Genomic DNA, 17,719 nt, shown 5'->3' on the forward strand with positions numbered 1-17,719 from the left:
ATATATGAATTACTAACCTGCTGGATCAGCCCACGATTTGGGCCAGCTGGACACTTTCACGTAGTCACTGGGCATGGGCAGGCCACGTTCCAAATGGGTTGCGTACGTGAGCCCCTTGGCTTGGGAGCTAAGAAAGGTTCGCAGAATGGAGGTATGACATTGAACTCATAGAGCCCAGCCTTTAACCTAACACTGCCAAGTCCACCATTAAGCCATGTCCCCAAGTGCCAAATCTACACATCTTTTAAATACCCCCAGAGATGGTGACTCAACCACTGCCCTAGGCAGCCTGCTCCAGTGCTTGACAAGCCTTTTGGTAAAAAAATTGTTCCTAGTATCCAATCTCCCTTGACGCAATCTGAGGTCATTTCCTCTTGTTGCTATCACTTGTTACTTGGGACAAGAGACCTACATCCATTTAGCTACAACCTACTTTCAGGAAGGTGTAAAAAGTGATAATGCAATTTTTTAAAAATACCAAATACACCGCTCTCAAGCCTCAAGCTATTAAAATTAAATGATGCTTCAAGTGTGGAACACCATGGTTAACAAGAAGGTGCATTAGTGCATATTTGCATCACAGAAAAACCACACATATCAGTTTCAGATAGAAACCAAATCTGGTGCTAGACTTAAATATCTATTTAGTCATCAGGACTTACTTTCATGTTCCTTTGGTTCTTTTTGTGTGTTTTGTATTGGTAAGTGTTCCTACTGACTTTTAGGTATTGGATTTATTAAACCATTGAATATCACTATATATGAATATCTGCTTCACAGATAATGAAGGGTCTATTTAATGACTCAATTTCAAGCTGGCTGGACACAAATCATACTTAGTCCAGAAAATGTCCTAAAATATCCTGAAATGAAGTTTCAGGATATGCTGCAAAGGCCTACATTTTTGCTTCCTGGTGAGAAGCAGCTCAGCTGTGAAGCTGGAGAAATATAGGTGATATATCATAGGCAGAGCCTGTGGAGGCAGTATTCTCTGGGTTTTGATGGGTATTGGAAACTGCTTCTTTCTTACCTGCATTTTTCACTTTCTGAGAGAAATATCTAATGGCTATCTAAAGTAAGTGTCTAAGCTGGCAAAACAGAGCTCACATTACACAGATTTAGGAAATGAATAGTTTGATTTTTTTTTAAGTAGCAGAGAAGCACTTGATCATCAGCCCTCATTTCATACAAAGAAGTCTGTAGCTTGATAACAGGACTTGAAGTTAGGTTTCCATTTAAACTGCATAAAAAAGCTTGATGTTCTTGATACTAGAAGAAAAGAGAAAATAAGCAGACTGCCTGCTATTCTTCGAATTTCAAATTCATGACACATTTTAAGAACAAACATAAACACTTGCCACCTCAGTAACACTATATTATAATAATATTTATATGTATTAGCTTCCTTCTGCAACACTTGTGTCCTTCATCCAGTCTTTCATCTTCATACTGAGCTGAGTCTACTCATCAGTGTTCCCTTGGCATGATGTTTGGAACACTGTCACTGACTCCACATTTTTTTTCATAGAAGTGTACCTCTTTCACCAGATGAATATTGTAATTGTGCACATGGCAAAGTCTCTTACTGCAAATGTTTGTATTGTCACTCAGCTATCACATCAGAATCCATATAGCTCTATTTGCCTTTCAAAATGACAGTGTATTTTTTCCTCTAGTCAATCAACTTCTGTTTCCTTCAGTTTACTCACTAATTCACAATAAAGATTTTTTTGCTTAGCACTAAGTTTTCTTAAAGAGCGGGCATTATTACTAGCTCACATTCCTGGATTTTCTGCACATACAAAACAAACCTTGGGAAAAATGCATGCAATGGCCTGAAATGGCACATACGGGATGCCCACTAGCTAGATGTTCCCCAAAATGCATGGGGAACATGCAGGGTTTGTTTTTTTTTTTTTAATTGCTACAGTAACACTGAAATACTATATAAAGCTGACTAAGAAACTTAGTTTTGTGAAAGGATTTCTGCTTTTTTAAGGTAATGGTCATTGATGCAGTGAAACTAAGCTTTGTCAGAGGATGTCTTCAAGATAAGCTTTTATTTTTACAGCACTGTAAAGACAGACTGGTCTTAAATGTCATCACCATTCCCAGCTGCCCCGCTGTAATGGCATTGAAAGCTACAGAAGGTAGAGCGTACCTCTGCATCTATTTGAATTCCCAATTGGAAGGTTCCTTACTTTGAAACAATGTGAGGGGCTTTCACTAAAGTCATCTGGGCTCTCAGCCCTCACATGAGAACTAGCTAGTGGTTCAACTTTGAAGTTGAAGTTTTAACATTTTTTCTTAATTAAAGGGAAGCTTTGGTCAGAAACACACGTTCCCCCACCCCATTTCCATAGCTCTGTAACAGAAGTGCTTTCATTTTGCTTAAAATGGGGATAGACGTGTGTGGGTCTGTGTGAGTTTTAATCTATAGATGAACATATGAAATTTTAGCACAAAAAGAATTAATCTGAGAAACTACATTAAAACAGCAGTTGAAACATAATGCAAACTTAGAATTAATTGGTGCTGTTTGGAGTGGTGTATAGTTACAGAAGCAGTTTAATTTTGAAGGATGAGTAATGGAAGCCTTCAGCCTGTCGTATGCATTTTCTGTTACTATAAAGATATCTGTAAATCATACAAGAAACACGTTTTGTCCACACGTTTCAATTAGTTAAAATGATAACGGCTTTTCCCTACTATGCTATGAGTATGAGCTTTCTGTTACCATCTGGCATATAGCATATAGCACATATAGTCTCTTCTAAAAGTAAGCTAAAGACATAAAATAACGAAGATATTTTCAATAGTTAAGATTGTGTCTATTGCAATGTGTGGATTTTTCTATGGAGCATACAGTTCCACTGATGATACCTAAGCTGGCAAATGCTGTAGACTGTGCATAAACCACAGAATCTGTGAATGCAGAAATCTCATCTGAAGCAGGCAGGAAGAAGCCAACACCCTCTCTCTATCCATTAAGTTAGTCAGAGAGAGACACTGTAACCATGAATAGGACATTCTTTTTCTCTAATGAATATCTAATATCCTGCTTGCTCTGAAAATTAATGAAATTTAAAGCTTTTAAAATGTCTTCTAACCTGTTCTTCTGGAGAGATCTGTTCCTACTAGTTCTGAAATACCCTGTACGTTTTGGGTTAGTTGACTAACTTTGGCAATACAAAGTCAGGTTCCACTACTAGTCAGACCTTTCAATAGTCACGAGAGGGCAAGGCAGAGCGCCCGCTAAAGGTCTTTTATAGATCTAGCTCAGAGTCATGAACAAAACACGTGGCTAGGCAGGGAATTAAACCTTAACTGGTTAAACTCAGAGATATTCCTATTTGGTTGAAATCTGGTTCTCATCCTCCAAGATAAGCATGAAGACTAAGGGATACACCTTGTCCAAAATCTGTCTGCAGATAGAGAGATTGGCTGACTGCAGCTGCTGCAGAAATTTTAAAATAAAACTGAATTAGTTAGAAGAATAATCTGAAATGCATGTTGTCTGCCTTGTGCCAGTAAACTGCAAGTAGAGTGTGTCTTCTCTACAACCTAATATACCGAGAAGTACATTGCAAAACCTATAACTATGTTATTTATTATGCAGGTGTAGTATGTTATGTTTAGTACAATGGAGCTTTTATCTTCTTCTGAGGTCTTGAGACACTATTACATGAAGAATACCTGATATATATTAGTAGCTTTGTTTTTCACAGCTCTAGAAACTCTTCACTATAAATGTTTCAGAACTGACTTCTAACCTGTTTTCTGGTGTACCTTTGGATTAACTTTCTAAGTGAATTGGAATGGAACATCATCAACTCTCAGTATCTTCTCTGATGTTTTGAGGGACTGCTATCACTGCTCTAGAATCAAACTACAGTATCTTTTACTTGGCCCGCAACAAAACCCATGTATAACTTGTGGCTTACCTTTTCAGATTTCCTAACTTGAAATGCTTCAATCTCACTCTTATTTCCTTTCTCTTCTTTCTGAAATAAGCCGTGGTTTTCTGAGAAAGTGCATGGTGCCAACCCCATGGCACAGGCAGAAAAGAAATAGTTTAGTGGGTGTGAGGGCTGAACCCTTTCTCAGTGGCTGCAACTAGAGCAGTGACTCCCACGGGATACAGAGCAACCCTCCCCACGGCCAGGTGAAGCAGACTCAGACATCACACCTCCTACTGGGCCTTGGATAAGATATGCCTCCATTATGTGATCCCTGTGATCCCATTTGGGCTGTGCCTGCACTTAAGCTGAAGGTCACTGTACAACTGCGTGCATTTAAGCAGCCTCTGCACTGGTATGTAAGAGATACTGCGCATGCCTAATTCTTAATGGCTGTGCAATCTCTTCTCTGAGTGAGGACATTTAACAAACTTTGTTTCATTTCTGAGTTTCAGAAACAGAATCATTTCTATGTCATTTCCCCATGCAGAGTATGTTCCACAAGCTGAACTGGGCTAGTTTCTGAAGTATCTTTGAGCTTCTAACTAATCCTCTCCATTGACCTTCATGTTGCAACAGAAATGCAGGATTTTTTTCTAGTTTCAGTTGTTGCGATTTATTCTGAGGGTATGGCATTCACTTTAGCATTTGTATTGGACATTTTAGGCAGGCTATAAGTCCTAATACAGGTTCCTATTAAGCATTTATTTAACCTACACAAGATGTTCTGGGTTTATATGTTTAGCATAACTTGGATAGTGCAGAGGGATTATCTCAGTAAAGAAGGAAAATGGATCCTTTTTGAACTCTTGGTTTGCTTTTTCAGAGATCTATGGCTGGATAATATTTTTTTATTATGGACCTGTCAGCAAAGCATGCCAGTACCTTTAACCGGACTGTGTATTGGGCCCTTTTAATCAAGCCCTTGCACCTCCTACATCAAAATGAATGATATTACAATGTAAGCCAAGTACATAAAATTGACCTGTGACCAGAACATCAGTATATACTTCAGGGATTCCAAGTTTAGGTTAAAGCATAGCACTGGTTTCTGGCACATCTTATCTAACGTTATAGTCATTCAGTGTGCTGAAAACATTTAAAGCTTTTGAATAAAGTAGCGAAAATAAAAATGATCCTTTAAACATCCACTTACTTACTTAATCACTCATATTCAGTCTCTGTATTGAACTTCTCAAGGCTTTAAAACATGCTATGCAAAAGTTGTTCACAGCATTCTAACAGTTCCAAAGTAGGCAATTCTGATTTGACAACGAGATGAAAAAGGTTTTAGCAGTGGTAAAATGTCAGTAATCCTGGTGCAGGTAATACAGTCCTTTGCATAAAATACAGGATACAGCCTCACCACATATCCCAGAGACAAATGGAGAACTGGAGGGAATGCAAGAAGGGGCTGTTAAGATGATCAGGGAAACTGAGATCTGTCTGTGTGAGAAGAGCTTTTTGGTCTCTGTCAATGAGGACTGAGAGGTGATACAAGTGGTTTCCATTAATATTTTAGAAGGCAAACACTGGAGAGGAGAAAAGCTAATTAAAGTAAAGAACAATGTTGGCACATCGATAAGCAGGTATAAATTGACCATGAATACATTTAAGTAAGAAAATACGATTTTCCGTAACAGTTTTATATAAGTTTATGACATGTCTGGCTGCAATCACAAAAAAAGAAATTCAATAGCTTTACCTTGGCTCCATTTGGCCAGTGTCCTTTATCAATCAAGGGAAAAACAGACTTCCAGATGCACTTGGAAACTGCAGTATATGGGATGAGGAAGAGGAGGGAAGTTGCTCCCTAAATGGTCAGTCATCTGCCTCCTCTGATTACCCTTATGGTGAAGAGAGTGGCTGGATTCAGCATTAAACATCCAAAGCTCAAACACTCAATCCATAAATGAGTTGCAACTTATTTAAATATTGTAAAAACACCTTGTGAATCTTTAACTAAACAACAGTTGTTTACCTATGCATTAACAATGTTTTCATTTTTATTTCTCTTCTTCTCAAAGAAGATAGTAGTTTTATATTCTACACTCTTCGAAAAAAATCTCAACCCAAATACTGGGTTTCAATCAGTAGTTCAAAACATTCCTCCAAATACCGTTGCAGCTCTGACCAGACACTCAGCAGAAAGCTGAAGTTAGGTGAGAGTGTTGGTCTGTATGAGGGTAGGAAGTGTCTACAAAGGGATTTGGAAAACCTTGGTTGATGGACCAGGGCCAACTGAACAGCATTCAACAAGACCAAGTTCTGGGTCCTGCACTTGTGTCACAACAACCCCGTGTAGCACTACAGGCTTGGCTAAGAGTGACTGGAAAGCTGTCTGGCAGAAAATGACATGGGGGTGTCGGTCAACAGCTGGGCGAATGTCAGCCAGGAGTGTGCCTGGGTGGCCAAGAAGGCCAAGAGCATCCTGGTTTGTATTAGAAACGGTGTGGCCAGCAGGACTAGGAAGATTGTCCCCCTGTACCAGGTATGGGTGAGGCCACGCCTTTGATGTCATGCTCAGTTTTGGGCCCTTTACTCCAAGACATTGAGAGTCTGGAGTGTGCGTGAAGAAGAGCAATGAAGTTGGTCAAGGGTCTGGAAAACAAGTGCAGAGCAGTGGAGTGAACTGGGATTGCTCAGTCTGGAAAAAAGAAGGTTGAGGGGAGACCTTATCACTCTCTGTATCTACCTGAAAGGAGGCTTTAGCAAGGTGGGTGTTGGTCTGTTTTTCCAGGTAACGGGTGACAGAATGAAGGTAAACAGCTTCAAGTCACGCCAGGGGAAGTTTAGATCAGTTGTCAGTGATTGGAACAGGCTGCCTGCAGAAGTGGCGGAGTCACCATCCCTGGAGTTCCTTAATAGACATGTAGATGTGGCGCTTAGGGACATGGTTCAGTGGTAGGCTTGGCAGTGCTAGGCTTATAGCTAGATTCGATGATCTTAAAGGTATTTTCCAACCTAAACGATTCTGTAGGTCTGTAAAAGCTCATTGCTTGACCGAGATGCGGTTCTCCTTCCGAAACGCAGCCATGTGCCCACACCGACAGAAAGCTGCGACGGGCGGGGCCCGCAGCGACACAGGTACTTCCGGTCGCTTGCCGCGATGCATCCTGGGAGATGTAGTTCCCGCCCTGCAAAGCGCACAGAGCGGGGTGCTCACAGGCGGTGCTGCCAGGAGGCCCCGCCCCTTTCCGTCCAGGAGGAGCTCGCCGATTGGGCGGTTGTCTCAGTCACGTGGCTCGTAGCGACCAATCGGGCTCAGCGCTCTCCGCGCTTCCGCCGCCTCGCCGCTCCGCGAAATGGCAGCGCGCGGGTGCCGGCGGCTGCTGTGGTGCGGCCGGCGCTGGTTCTCGCAGGCCGAGTCCGCCGCGCTCCCGCGGCCGCCCGAGTCGCTTTACCCGCCCATCGTAGCGTCCGCCACGGCCAAGAGCAAAGCGGCTAAGCGGCGGCGCCATGAGTATTTCCTTCAGCGAGTGCACGCGGCGCCCTCGGTGGAGGAGAAGCTGCGGTTCTACCTGCAGCGGCAGCGGCCCAAGTACATGGTTTACCCGCAGACCTTCGCCCTCAACGCCGACCGCTGGTACCGCAGCTTCACCAAAACCGTCTTCGTACCGGGGCTGCCCCGGAGAGCGGCGGCGGCGCCTCAGCCCGCGGCGGGAGCGGCACCCGAGGCTGCTGGAGCCCCGGGGCCGGGAGCGGCGGCTCCGGCGGACGCGAAACCCCCGTCGGGAGCTGCGCCCTTCCTGGATGTCGCCGGGCTGCGTTCCCTCGTCTGCGACGTCCTCCTGCAGGAGACCTTCTACCAGAGCAAGGGGCGACCGTTCCTCTACCGCGATCACGACCACACGTTCGGCCCGTTCCTTACGCAGCTCGTCCCCGCGCTCACCGCTTTCCTCTGCGGTCACAACCCGCTGCTGGCTTCCTCCGCCCTTGGTGTGGAAGGGGGATGAGAGGGAAAGGGAGGTGGGAGCCCTTGGGTCGGGGTGTCGGGCTGGAATCCGGAGAGAGGGTCCCTGGGTTGTTAAGGGCGGGACTTGTAATTCCTCTGGCCTGAGGTGGGAGAGGATTTGATTTTCCTGTTTTAGTGCAGCTACAAAACAAGAATTGGGAGGGGTTTACATGGAAAATGGCAATCTCAGTGTCTCTCTGTTCATCTGTTCTGTTTCAGATCTAAAACCTGAGGTTAACTATTACTGGCATCATGGTGAGGAAGTTGTTGTTCATGGACATCGAAAGGGTAGAGTTGATCCTGTGCGGTTTCAGATAGATGATAAGCCACACCTCCAGATCCGTGTACCGAAGCAGCTTCCAGAGGTGTGGATATTTTGAACAACAGTATGCAAGTTAATAAGATGCAGATTTGCTTATTTTTCTGACTGCAGCTGAATGTGGTCGGTAGTATGTGGAGTACCTGGTTAATCAGGCATGTAACACATTTGTGCATTTTTCAGGTCTTAATGCCTTTAGTGCCTTGTCATAAAAACTTTGGGTATTGAGACAGTCTTCTGAAATTTGAGTTGAGTCATCTTTCTGCATTAGAAAAAACGCATGTTGTTACACTTCATTACTTGGCGTTTCTAACTTCTTTTGTGCTTTTAAGTGGAGGGAAAAATAAGAAATGTGATGTGAAACATTCCAGATGGAGGATAATAAGATGAGAGAAATGGAGAAGAAAAAGTAGTGAGAGAGAGCATATATAATTTGAATGTAGCTCTGTTGCCTCTTAGCATTGCTTAATAGTTGGTTCTTTTGAACGTTTCCAGTTTTCCAGTAGTTGATTCCACGTTCTAATCCATTAGGTTTAAACTGTGGTAATTATGTAGCCTGTAAGTGTATGTTGCTCTGTTTCCACCAGACGGAAAACTGCTGCACTTTTCTGTAAATGCTGAACTGTTCTTGGTAACTTAATTGTACAGTTAACTTAGGTAGTGGTGTTAGATGTTACAAACCTTGGCATTTAAAAGAACCATCTAGCCAATTCAAAATTACATAATGCAAAGCACTGAATACCTGTAAATTCGTTGTGCTGTTCAATTTAATTTATTGAAGCAGATTCTAGTTTTGAGGGTAGTACCAATAAGCAGCTTTCATAGCACCGTTTTACACTGCTTTTTATATACTGCAGAAAATTCAGGCATCAAAATTTGTGCGTACTGGCATTTGTCGTAAGACGGGAAGTTCTGTTGTAAAAATCAGCTTGAGTTAGTTATACATATGGTGTATGTAACTAAGACTTGCACCTTCTGCTGTCTGACATGAAAGTGGCATATTATCTGGGGCCTCGTGTTAGAAACGTGATTTATGTCATGGCTTTTCTTTCTTGTACTTTTAAGATTGTACCTCTGGAGTCAGATCTTGGAGAGGTTCCTGTTATCGATCACAAACCATCCAAGCTGCCGTTGTTCAAAAAGCAGTACGAAAACAGAGTATTTATAGGTAAGATTTTCTAATAACGGAATGTTAAGTACTTTTTTGTGTAGAAAAAAAAAGAAAACCAAAAAATCGTACCACCCCCTGGCCTTTCTCTTCCCATAACCAGAAAAAAAATTTATGTTTTTTTAAATATAAGTATATACATATATGTAGAAGTATATCTATATAGAAATATTTGTAGCGTGTAAATCCTTTTGAGATTCCATGTCAGTTAGGCACTGGGAGTAGCATCCTCCCGTGCCCAGATTCGTTTGAAGGAGTTGAGTTTAATAGAAACTTGGCAGAACACTGGCTTTGAATTTTGATAAATCTCTTCAGAGACATTTGCAACATCTGTTGCCTTTTGGAGTTGAACAGGCTCTCTGGTCTCACTCAGAAATGGAGCAATCTCAGCATTTATGCGGATGTCAGTAGACGTATTAACCTGTTGCTTGGAGTCTGGTAGTAAAGATGTGCTTATGTGTGTGTTAGAGTATTCTCTGACTGACTTAATTTCATTCTTTTTGGGGGACAAAGGATCAAAGGTAGCAGATCCATGCTGTTATGGGCACACCCAGTTTCATCTTTTTCCTGATAAACTAAAACGGCAGAGGTTTATAAAAGCAAATCTTGAGGATCAGATTGAAGTTGTTTATCGAGCTAATGGTATTGCAAGTCTGTTTGCCTGGACAGCGGCACAAGCGATGTATCAAGGTGAGACAGTCAAATTGTTAAATTCTTCCTGGTGATGAATACGTACTATGAATTACTCTTAACTTTTTTCCCCACCACCATTTTCTGATGCTTTTTCTTCTAAAGACCATCCTTCTAGTAGATTTTTGAAAACTATTGAATCAATGAATGAAGCAAATGTTATACAAGGCAGTTATTTTTCCGTACACTGACTGAGGGAGAACTAATTATTAAAAATGTGTTTTATCATGCATGACACCAAGCCTGTGCAAAACCCTCATTCCTGCATTCACTTGCTCACTCCATGTTATAGACAAAGATGGTAGGTACCAAGAAGGGGTTTTGGGGTTTTTTTGCTTTTTTTTTTCTTTTTTCCCTGAAACAAATGACTGGAACTTACAGTCAGTGAAAAAAAAAGTGTCATCAGTCTTGCTTAAGGATTTTATGGCTGTGTTTGTCTAAAATCCCAGAAATAGATAGACTGGATCAGCCATTTGCATATTTATGTAAATATATTGTTGCTTGGTGTTACTAGAAGATACCTGCTGGTTTATAGTTTCATATGTGAAACAACACGTAGAAGAAAATCCTTTGACTCTGGTATATATTGCTGGCTCTGCATCATTTTTTTATGTAATGGTATGTTAGAAAGCACGACTTTATTTGTAGACATAAAACATTGAAGTCAAGTGTTGACTTCAAAGCTGTTGACAGTTGTAAGCACAGAATGATTCAAATCTTCGAAGTTTTTTCACTGTTCTCTAGCAGTTTCTAGCAGTGTTCATTGGACATGTTGCAAAATATCTTTCAAGAATGTTACTGTGTGTGCTAGCACATATGGATAAATGGATAAAGAGAACATTTTTAAAAGTCTGTTAGTGCTTAGCGGGGGTTGTTGGAAGCACTAATACTTATTGATATATCATTCTTAGTGTTGTCTGACTGGTTACTAAAATTAGTTTTGCTCATGCATGCCTCTATGGAACAAATGCTCAACTGAGAAGCGTTGAGTAGTTGAAAGGCATTTCCCATCAGATCACTTGCAGGACTTGGATGCATCAATAACTTCGGTAATTTTAAAAAGTCACTGGACTGATCAGTGTGGAGGGGGTATCAATCAACAAAAGGGAGCCATGTACAGAATGCAAATGTGCTGCTGTGTCCCTGGTCTGTGAAATGTCCTTGATTGGTGGTTACATTTAATTGGTCTGCATGAAGAATTCTTGTGTTACTAAAGCAGACAAGACTTTTTTCCCTACTAAGTGGCTGCTACAATTACCAATATTTGTCTGTAATTCAGGATTGGGGTGTAGAAGTGTGTCCTGATAGGAATTTTGAGTCCTGTGTAACTAATGTTGGTTTTTTTTTTTTTTTTTTGGTAGGGTTCTGGAGTGAAGCAGATGTAACCCGTCCTTTTGTATCACAGGCAGTAGTAACTGATGGAAAATATTTTGCTTTCTTTTGTTACCAGCTAAATACTTTAGCACTAACTGTAGAAACTGTTAGAAATAACCCTCGGAAGAATATCTGTTGGGGTACAGAGAGTAAGCCATTGTATGATGTTGTGGAAGATGGTAGTGTGAAAGGCCTTAATGATGAAGTTCTATTTCACTTGGTTAGTTTTCTGTTAAACAGACCAAAAGAGTTGTAAATTATTAAAACAATAAAGTATTCCTGTTCATGGGCCTGAGCTTCATTGTAACTCTATGAAAGTATAGGCTAGACTATGCCTTGTTCATAATTATTTGTCTAGCAAATTATAAATGTTTTATGATATTTTGGCCTTATTTCTTTATTTTAAATGTATGATACTGTACACTGAAAAATAAATGTCTAGAATACCATTGCGCCTTTTGTGTTTTTTGTGGTTAGAAGTGTCTTGCACTAATTCAAAGTCATGTGAACATTTTCTTTTAGCAGGTCCATAGCTCTGCGTTGAATCACAGCGAAATACAAATTCATATGACATTCTGATTATGTTGCTAGGTAACTACTGTCTTGATATTCAGGACCAGAGAAAGGCTGATTTTGCTACTGAAGTGAAATCATTTGCCTTAAATGGTTATTCTGAGCTCCCTTTCTCTATAGAATGAATAAAAAGTTTTTCCTAACTAAATTGGCAATAATTCACTTTTACATGGGAAGGGAAATTTATAGATTATTTTTTACTGAGTATTAGTATAAATGCAAAAAAAAAAACTCGCTTCCAAAGATTGTGTTATGAACTTGCGTACACTTTTTTAAGCTGTTGCCTTGGGAATCATGGAGAGAACTTAAAAATACTTTTGCAGTTTACAGCTTTCCCTTTAGCTTGGGACCTTGATTTCAACTGTAGACATCTTGATGGTTTCATTGCTGATACTTGGATGTCTTAAGGCTGTTCTTACTAAACTGCTGCGGAGCCCAAGTCATCTAGGATCTCTGATTAAAATACAAGTTCTAAGGACTAGTTAGGAATATTTACTTATGAACAAAGTGTGCCTGGTTTTGAGGTTTATAAGCATGCCTAGAATTTAATGTAGTTTTGTACGCTGCAAGTGACCTTTTCAGAATTTTCCAGCGAATGCTGAGAATTGTTAAGAGTCAAGTAGACTTAATGCTGACATCAAACTGTTGACTACTCCCCTCTGGATTCAACCATCCAACCAATTCCTCATTTACTGAACAGTCCACACATCAAACCCATATCTCCTCAATTTAGAGAGAAGAATGTTATTGGGCACTGTGTCAAAAGCCTTACACAAGTTCACATAGATGACATTTCCATGTGCACTGGTGTAGTCTATCAGAAGAGGACGCGAGTTTATCAGGTAGGACTTGCCCTTGGTGAAGCCATGTTGGGTGTCTTGAATTGTCCTTGTGTGCCATGTGCCTTAGCATAGTTATAGGAGGATCTGTTCCATGATCTAGGTGCTCAGGTGAGGCTGAGCAGGTGGTACTTCCCAGGATCCTGCTTTCTACCATCTTTAAAAAGGTGCAACATTTTCCTTTTTCAAGTCATCAGGAATCAAAAAATTTTGTAAAGAGAGTGCTGAATCATACATCACTCTTGAAATACTTGCACGTTTTTCAGCCTGAGTAGTTGGGGATCCTTCTGTCATAAACTGGCTTACAGAATATTTCGCTAATGAAATGTGACGTAATTGTAGAATTCTATTTATTTGTTACTTTGCTACTGTTGGAATGGGCTATAGTTCTCCACCAGCAGAGGATAATCTAGGTAAGAAAGATGTGCGTGAGTACGGGTTTCTTTTTAAGAAGCAGAAAGTCTTTCACCACTCTTTGTCGTAATAATGCTTGACTATTACTAGTTTTGATCACTGCTGATCCTCGAATTAAATGAATAGTCCATATAGGAACAGAAGAAAACTTCTGGGTGGGCATGTTGCTTATAGAGAATGACCTATGAATAGGCTTAAGAGATTAATACTTGTTTTCTAGTGTGATAAGGGGATGATGCAAAATGAGTGGAAGGATGTTAAAAAAAAACCCAAACAAAACCCCAACCACTTGGGTATTGTGAGCCTGCAGACAATCGTTATAATTGGTACAATATGATATGGTTTCAGCTTGAAAGTGACATGTAAAGTAAAAGAAACTCCTGCTCCCAGGGTAGAAAACCAGACAGTTTTCTGTGGTTCAGCTTTTTAGTATACTGAGGTTTAAGCTGTGTTACAGCAAATAAAAAGAACTTTTTTTTATTTGTGCAGCTTTGCTAGTGACTGAAATACCACTGTAGATGTGAAACCCAAAAGAAGAGCCCAGTGGTGGAGTGAAGGAGGGAGGGAAGGCTTAGTGAGAGCTGACTGCTTTGTATTTGCAAAGTACCAACTTCAGCTTTCAGCAACTGTTTGAAAGGGCAAAGGGATACCTTGGAAAAGCAGTGGGTGGCACTGTTTTACTTTCTGCTGAAGAAAAAGTGTAACTGGGCTTCGGTTTGCTTTGTTATACTGACTGGCAATCATTCATCTTGTGCTCAACTGTTCAGGGTGTTTAAATGCTGCCTTACACTGATAAAGTCAAAAGAAAGCTGTTTTTTTTTCTTTAAAGACTATATAGCTACCAAATGTTTAGAAGAAGAAAACTTAGAAACTGCAGCATTCCTGTTCTTGAGGTTTGCTTAGCAGAAACTATTGTTCTTTAGCATTCTATTTTGTTGAGTTTACTGTTTAAAAGAAACAAAAGAAAGATGATTTTAATAGTATGGGATGGATATCTCCAAATTTGGATCCTTTTTCCTGTATTAATTTTTGCTTAGGCCTATCAGAGCACATCATGAGAAAACATAAAGCAGAGTCTAAATATAAAATTTGTTTTTACATGAGGGAAGTATTTTCTCCAGCACTGAACTATTTTGCTTAAAACTTGTATCACCTTCAAGTGATACATCTATGAAATTCCTTTTTTTTTCCTGTACTTTTTTTTCAGATTATGAGGCTGTAAGTAATGACTTGGAATGGAACTCCCTAAGCAACCCTTCCCAAATTCAAAGCATAAGGGAGGAGAAGGGAAGACTCTGAAATGTACCTACAGCACCAGTTTGTTGGAGTGAATAGTTCTGTTTGCTTTCAGACAGGAAAAAATAGCTTTAACATTTATAGTGTCTGCTTGGTCATGCAGAAGCCTCTCCTGATTTCTTCAGTATTCAAGTTTTCCATCATTGGAGACCACACCTGCTCCTTCTATCTCAGATGCAGCTGGAGATCCACTGAGGGTTCTAGAGCTCCACTGAGAGTTTTTTAGCTCCTGAGGCAAGAGTGGCTCTTGCAGTTGACTGTTGGTGAGAGAGTGTTGACAACTTGGCCTACTGGCTCTGTAGATACCACACATACTGGCAGCCTATCTCTGCTAAAAGCAACCAAAGTGGCTTTCCACTGCATCCTCTGTTAAAATGAGCCATCTTCGGCCAATGTGCACCAGAGCAGGTGACCTGCGAAGCTTCCATTGAGTTGGCTCAAAATCTGGTCTGGTAAAAAACAGTAATGTCCTGTGGTTCAAAACTGAGTCTTAATAAATACAGTCCCAAGAAAGCTTGCAAAAGAGATCACACAAGAATTGTTTTTTCATGGTGGAAGAAATATCAAGTGGGTACAAGTGTCACTGTAAGTGAACTCATCAAATAGGTAGAGTTGTCAAAATCAACAGAACATCAACAGGCTGACAATGAGGACCATGAAGTAAGCAATGACAAAACTTGAAGTAGCATCAAAACCAGACTGGCTATAAAGAGTATCTGACTCTGCATGCATTATATTCTACAACAGTAGTGCCTTAGAACCCCATTAAGACAAGACCTCCAAGTAATACAAGTTATGTATTCTAAAAAACCCATGTATTAGAAATGTACATAGCCCAGTGTCTGGGACTAAGGAACAGCAGATGTGAATCAGAGTCACAGAATGGTTTGGGTTGGAAGGGACCTTAAAGATCATCTACTTCCAACCACCCTTGCCATGGGCAGGGACAGCTCTCACCAGACGAGGCTGCTCAAGGTCCCATCCCACATGGCATTGAACACCTCCAGGGTGAGGCATCCACAACTTCCCTGGGCAGCCTGTGCCATTGCCTCGCCACCCTCACTATGAAAAGTTTCATCCTAACCTCTAGTCTAAATCTTCCCCTCTCCAATTTAAAGCCATTCCCCCTTGTCCTGTCACTACATGCCCTTATAAAAAGTCCCTCCCCAGCTTTCTAGTCCATCCCCTTTCAGGTACTGGAAGGCAGCTATAAGATTTCCCTGGAGCCTTCTCTTCTCCAGGCGGAACAACCTCAACTGTCTCAGCCTGTTCTCATATGGGAGGTGCTCCGGCCCTCTGATCATCTTTGTAGCCCTCCTCTGAACCTGTTCCAACAGTTCCATATCCTTCTTATGTTGGGGGTTTCAGAACTGGACACAATACTTAAGGTGGAGTCTCACAAGAGTGGAGTAGAGAAAAATCGCTTCCCTTGAACTGCTGGCCACAATTCTTTTGATGTAGTCCAGAATACAGCTGACCTTCTGGGCTGCAAGCATGCATTGCCAGCTCGTGTCAAGATTCTCATTAATCAGCACCTGTAAGTCTTTCTCCACAGGGCTGCTCTCAGTTGCATCACAAACCATCCTGTATTGAAACTGCAGATTGCCCCAACCCAGGTGTTAGGACCTCGCACTTGGCCTTGGGCAACCTCATGAGATTCACACACTTCTCCAGCTTGTCCAGGTCCCTGTGGTTGACATCCTGGCCTTCTGGTGTGACAACTGCTCCACTCAGCTTGCTGTCATCTGCAAACTTGCTAAGGGTCAATCTCATTCTCAATATCAGCAGTGAAAATATTAAACAGTACTGGTCCCAGTATGGACTCCTGAGGGACACCACTTGTCATGGATCTCCATCTGGACATCAAGCTGTTGATCACTGCTGTCTGAATGTGACCATCCAACCAGTTCCTTATCCACAGAGCAGTCTACCTATCAAATCCCTGTCTCTCCAGTTTAGAGAGAAGGATGTTGTTGGAGGCTGTGTCAAAGGCTTTACAGAAGTCCAGATAGATTACATCCATTGCTTTTCCTTTGTCCACTGATGTGGTCACCCCATCCACATCCGATAGTTGAAGCAGGGTGGGATTTTGTCACATTCTCTGTCTTCCAACAAAGTGTCATTCCCTCCAAAAGCAAGAAAGTCAGACACTGTAAAGCAAAATGCAAAAAATCCCTGGCAAAGAAGGGACAGGTAATTGCTATAGGAGGAGTGTTCCTATGAGTCTGTTATTGAAACCTACTTTGGTATTCCTGGATAATACTGAATAGTGGTAGATTGGAATCTCACAATGGTTCTGAGCTTGGCAGGGGAAATCAGGCAACTGCTCACTCTTTTTGCTCTTGTGGAAAAATGGGAAGTGTGGATAACACTGCAGTTGACTGAGGTTATAAGAACGTGTCAGAAATGGTGCTCAGCCAGGTCTAGGTGGATTTGGTTTGGGACATTTATTAGGTGGATCCTTGCAGGGAGTTCTTGGCAAGGCTGGTCATCTTTTTAGCCATAGGAAAAGTTTCAGTTAATATTAAAGAAGCCCAACCTTTTCTTGTTCTGGAAACCCTGGACTGTGAACTGTTGGAGGATGTTAGAAATGGAGGTCAGTAATGGTTAGAGATTGTGCTTGTCCAGTATACTGACAAATTCTGTAAAGTTTATTCAGTAAAAACATGGTTAAGTAAATCTTCTGAACTAAGTTTCTTGAAAGTCTTGGCTGTCCTACACCAAGATATATAAAAAAAGAATTATTTAACTCAAGATGTTAGCATACTGGCACTATTAATACATTTATTAATCCATGTTGTGATGCAAAGGGAGGAAGTTCTGAACCTCACTACATGCTCCTATAGGCGTAGGAGTTTAGAATTAAAGGAATTATTTGTATTGAATTTGGAATGAAGGAAGGCAGTCTAAAGCCTAGCGTGCTATTCACTCTGGTAACCAAACCATTGGTCTTGAAGCTGGAATTTGAAAATATAAGGTTACTTGTTTCTGCAGAGTTTAAGGTGATCTGGATGGGCTACTTGAAAATGAGTAAGAGATGCTCTGTGAGGAATTTTTTTACAAATCCTTGAAGAAGGGAGAGAGGTAGAAGGCCACTTGGCATACTTTTTATGGCTCTGCAGGATTAAGTGC

General features: G+C 41.1%; 1 protein-coding gene across 1 annotated transcript; it reads left to right on the plus strand.

The window, feature by feature from the left end:
* The first annotated feature begins 7,230 nt into the window (after window positions 1-7,230).
* Window positions 7,231-11,914, plus strand: MRPS30 (mitochondrial ribosomal protein S30). The gene is made up of 5 exons (XM_009562062.2): window positions 7,231-7,898; window positions 8,134-8,279; window positions 9,299-9,401; window positions 9,915-10,091; window positions 11,453-11,914. The coding sequence occupies exons 1-5, from the start codon at window positions 7,265-7,267 to the stop codon at window positions 11,719-11,721; spliced, it is 1,329 nt and encodes a 442-aa protein (XP_009560357.2). The 5' UTR covers window positions 7,231-7,264; the 3' UTR covers window positions 11,722-11,914.
* The last annotated feature ends 5,805 nt before the right edge of the window (window positions 11,915-17,719 follow it).

The sequence above is a fragment of the Cuculus canorus genome, chromosome Z (genome assembly GCF_017976375.1).
Source record: "Cuculus canorus isolate bCucCan1 chromosome Z, bCucCan1.pri, whole genome shotgun sequence".
NCBI lineage: Eukaryota > Metazoa > Chordata > Aves > Cuculiformes > Cuculidae > Cuculus > Cuculus canorus.

What these genes read in the sequence shown, in the direction of transcription:
- MRPS30 (XM_009562062.2), top strand. Translation starts at nt 7,265, where the DNA reads ATGGCAGCGCGCGGGTGCCGGCGGCTGCTGTGGTGCGGCCGGCGCTGG. An exon ending in GCTGGCTTCCTCCGCCCTTG is followed by an intron (nt 7,899 to 8,133) that starts GTGTGGAAGGGG and finishes GTTCTGTTTCAG; the next exon opens with ATCTAAAACCTGAGGTTAAC. An exon ending in TACCGAAGCAGCTTCCAGAG is followed by an intron (nt 8,280 to 9,298) that starts GTGTGGATATTT and finishes TGTACTTTTAAG; the next exon opens with ATTGTACCTCTGGAGTCAGA.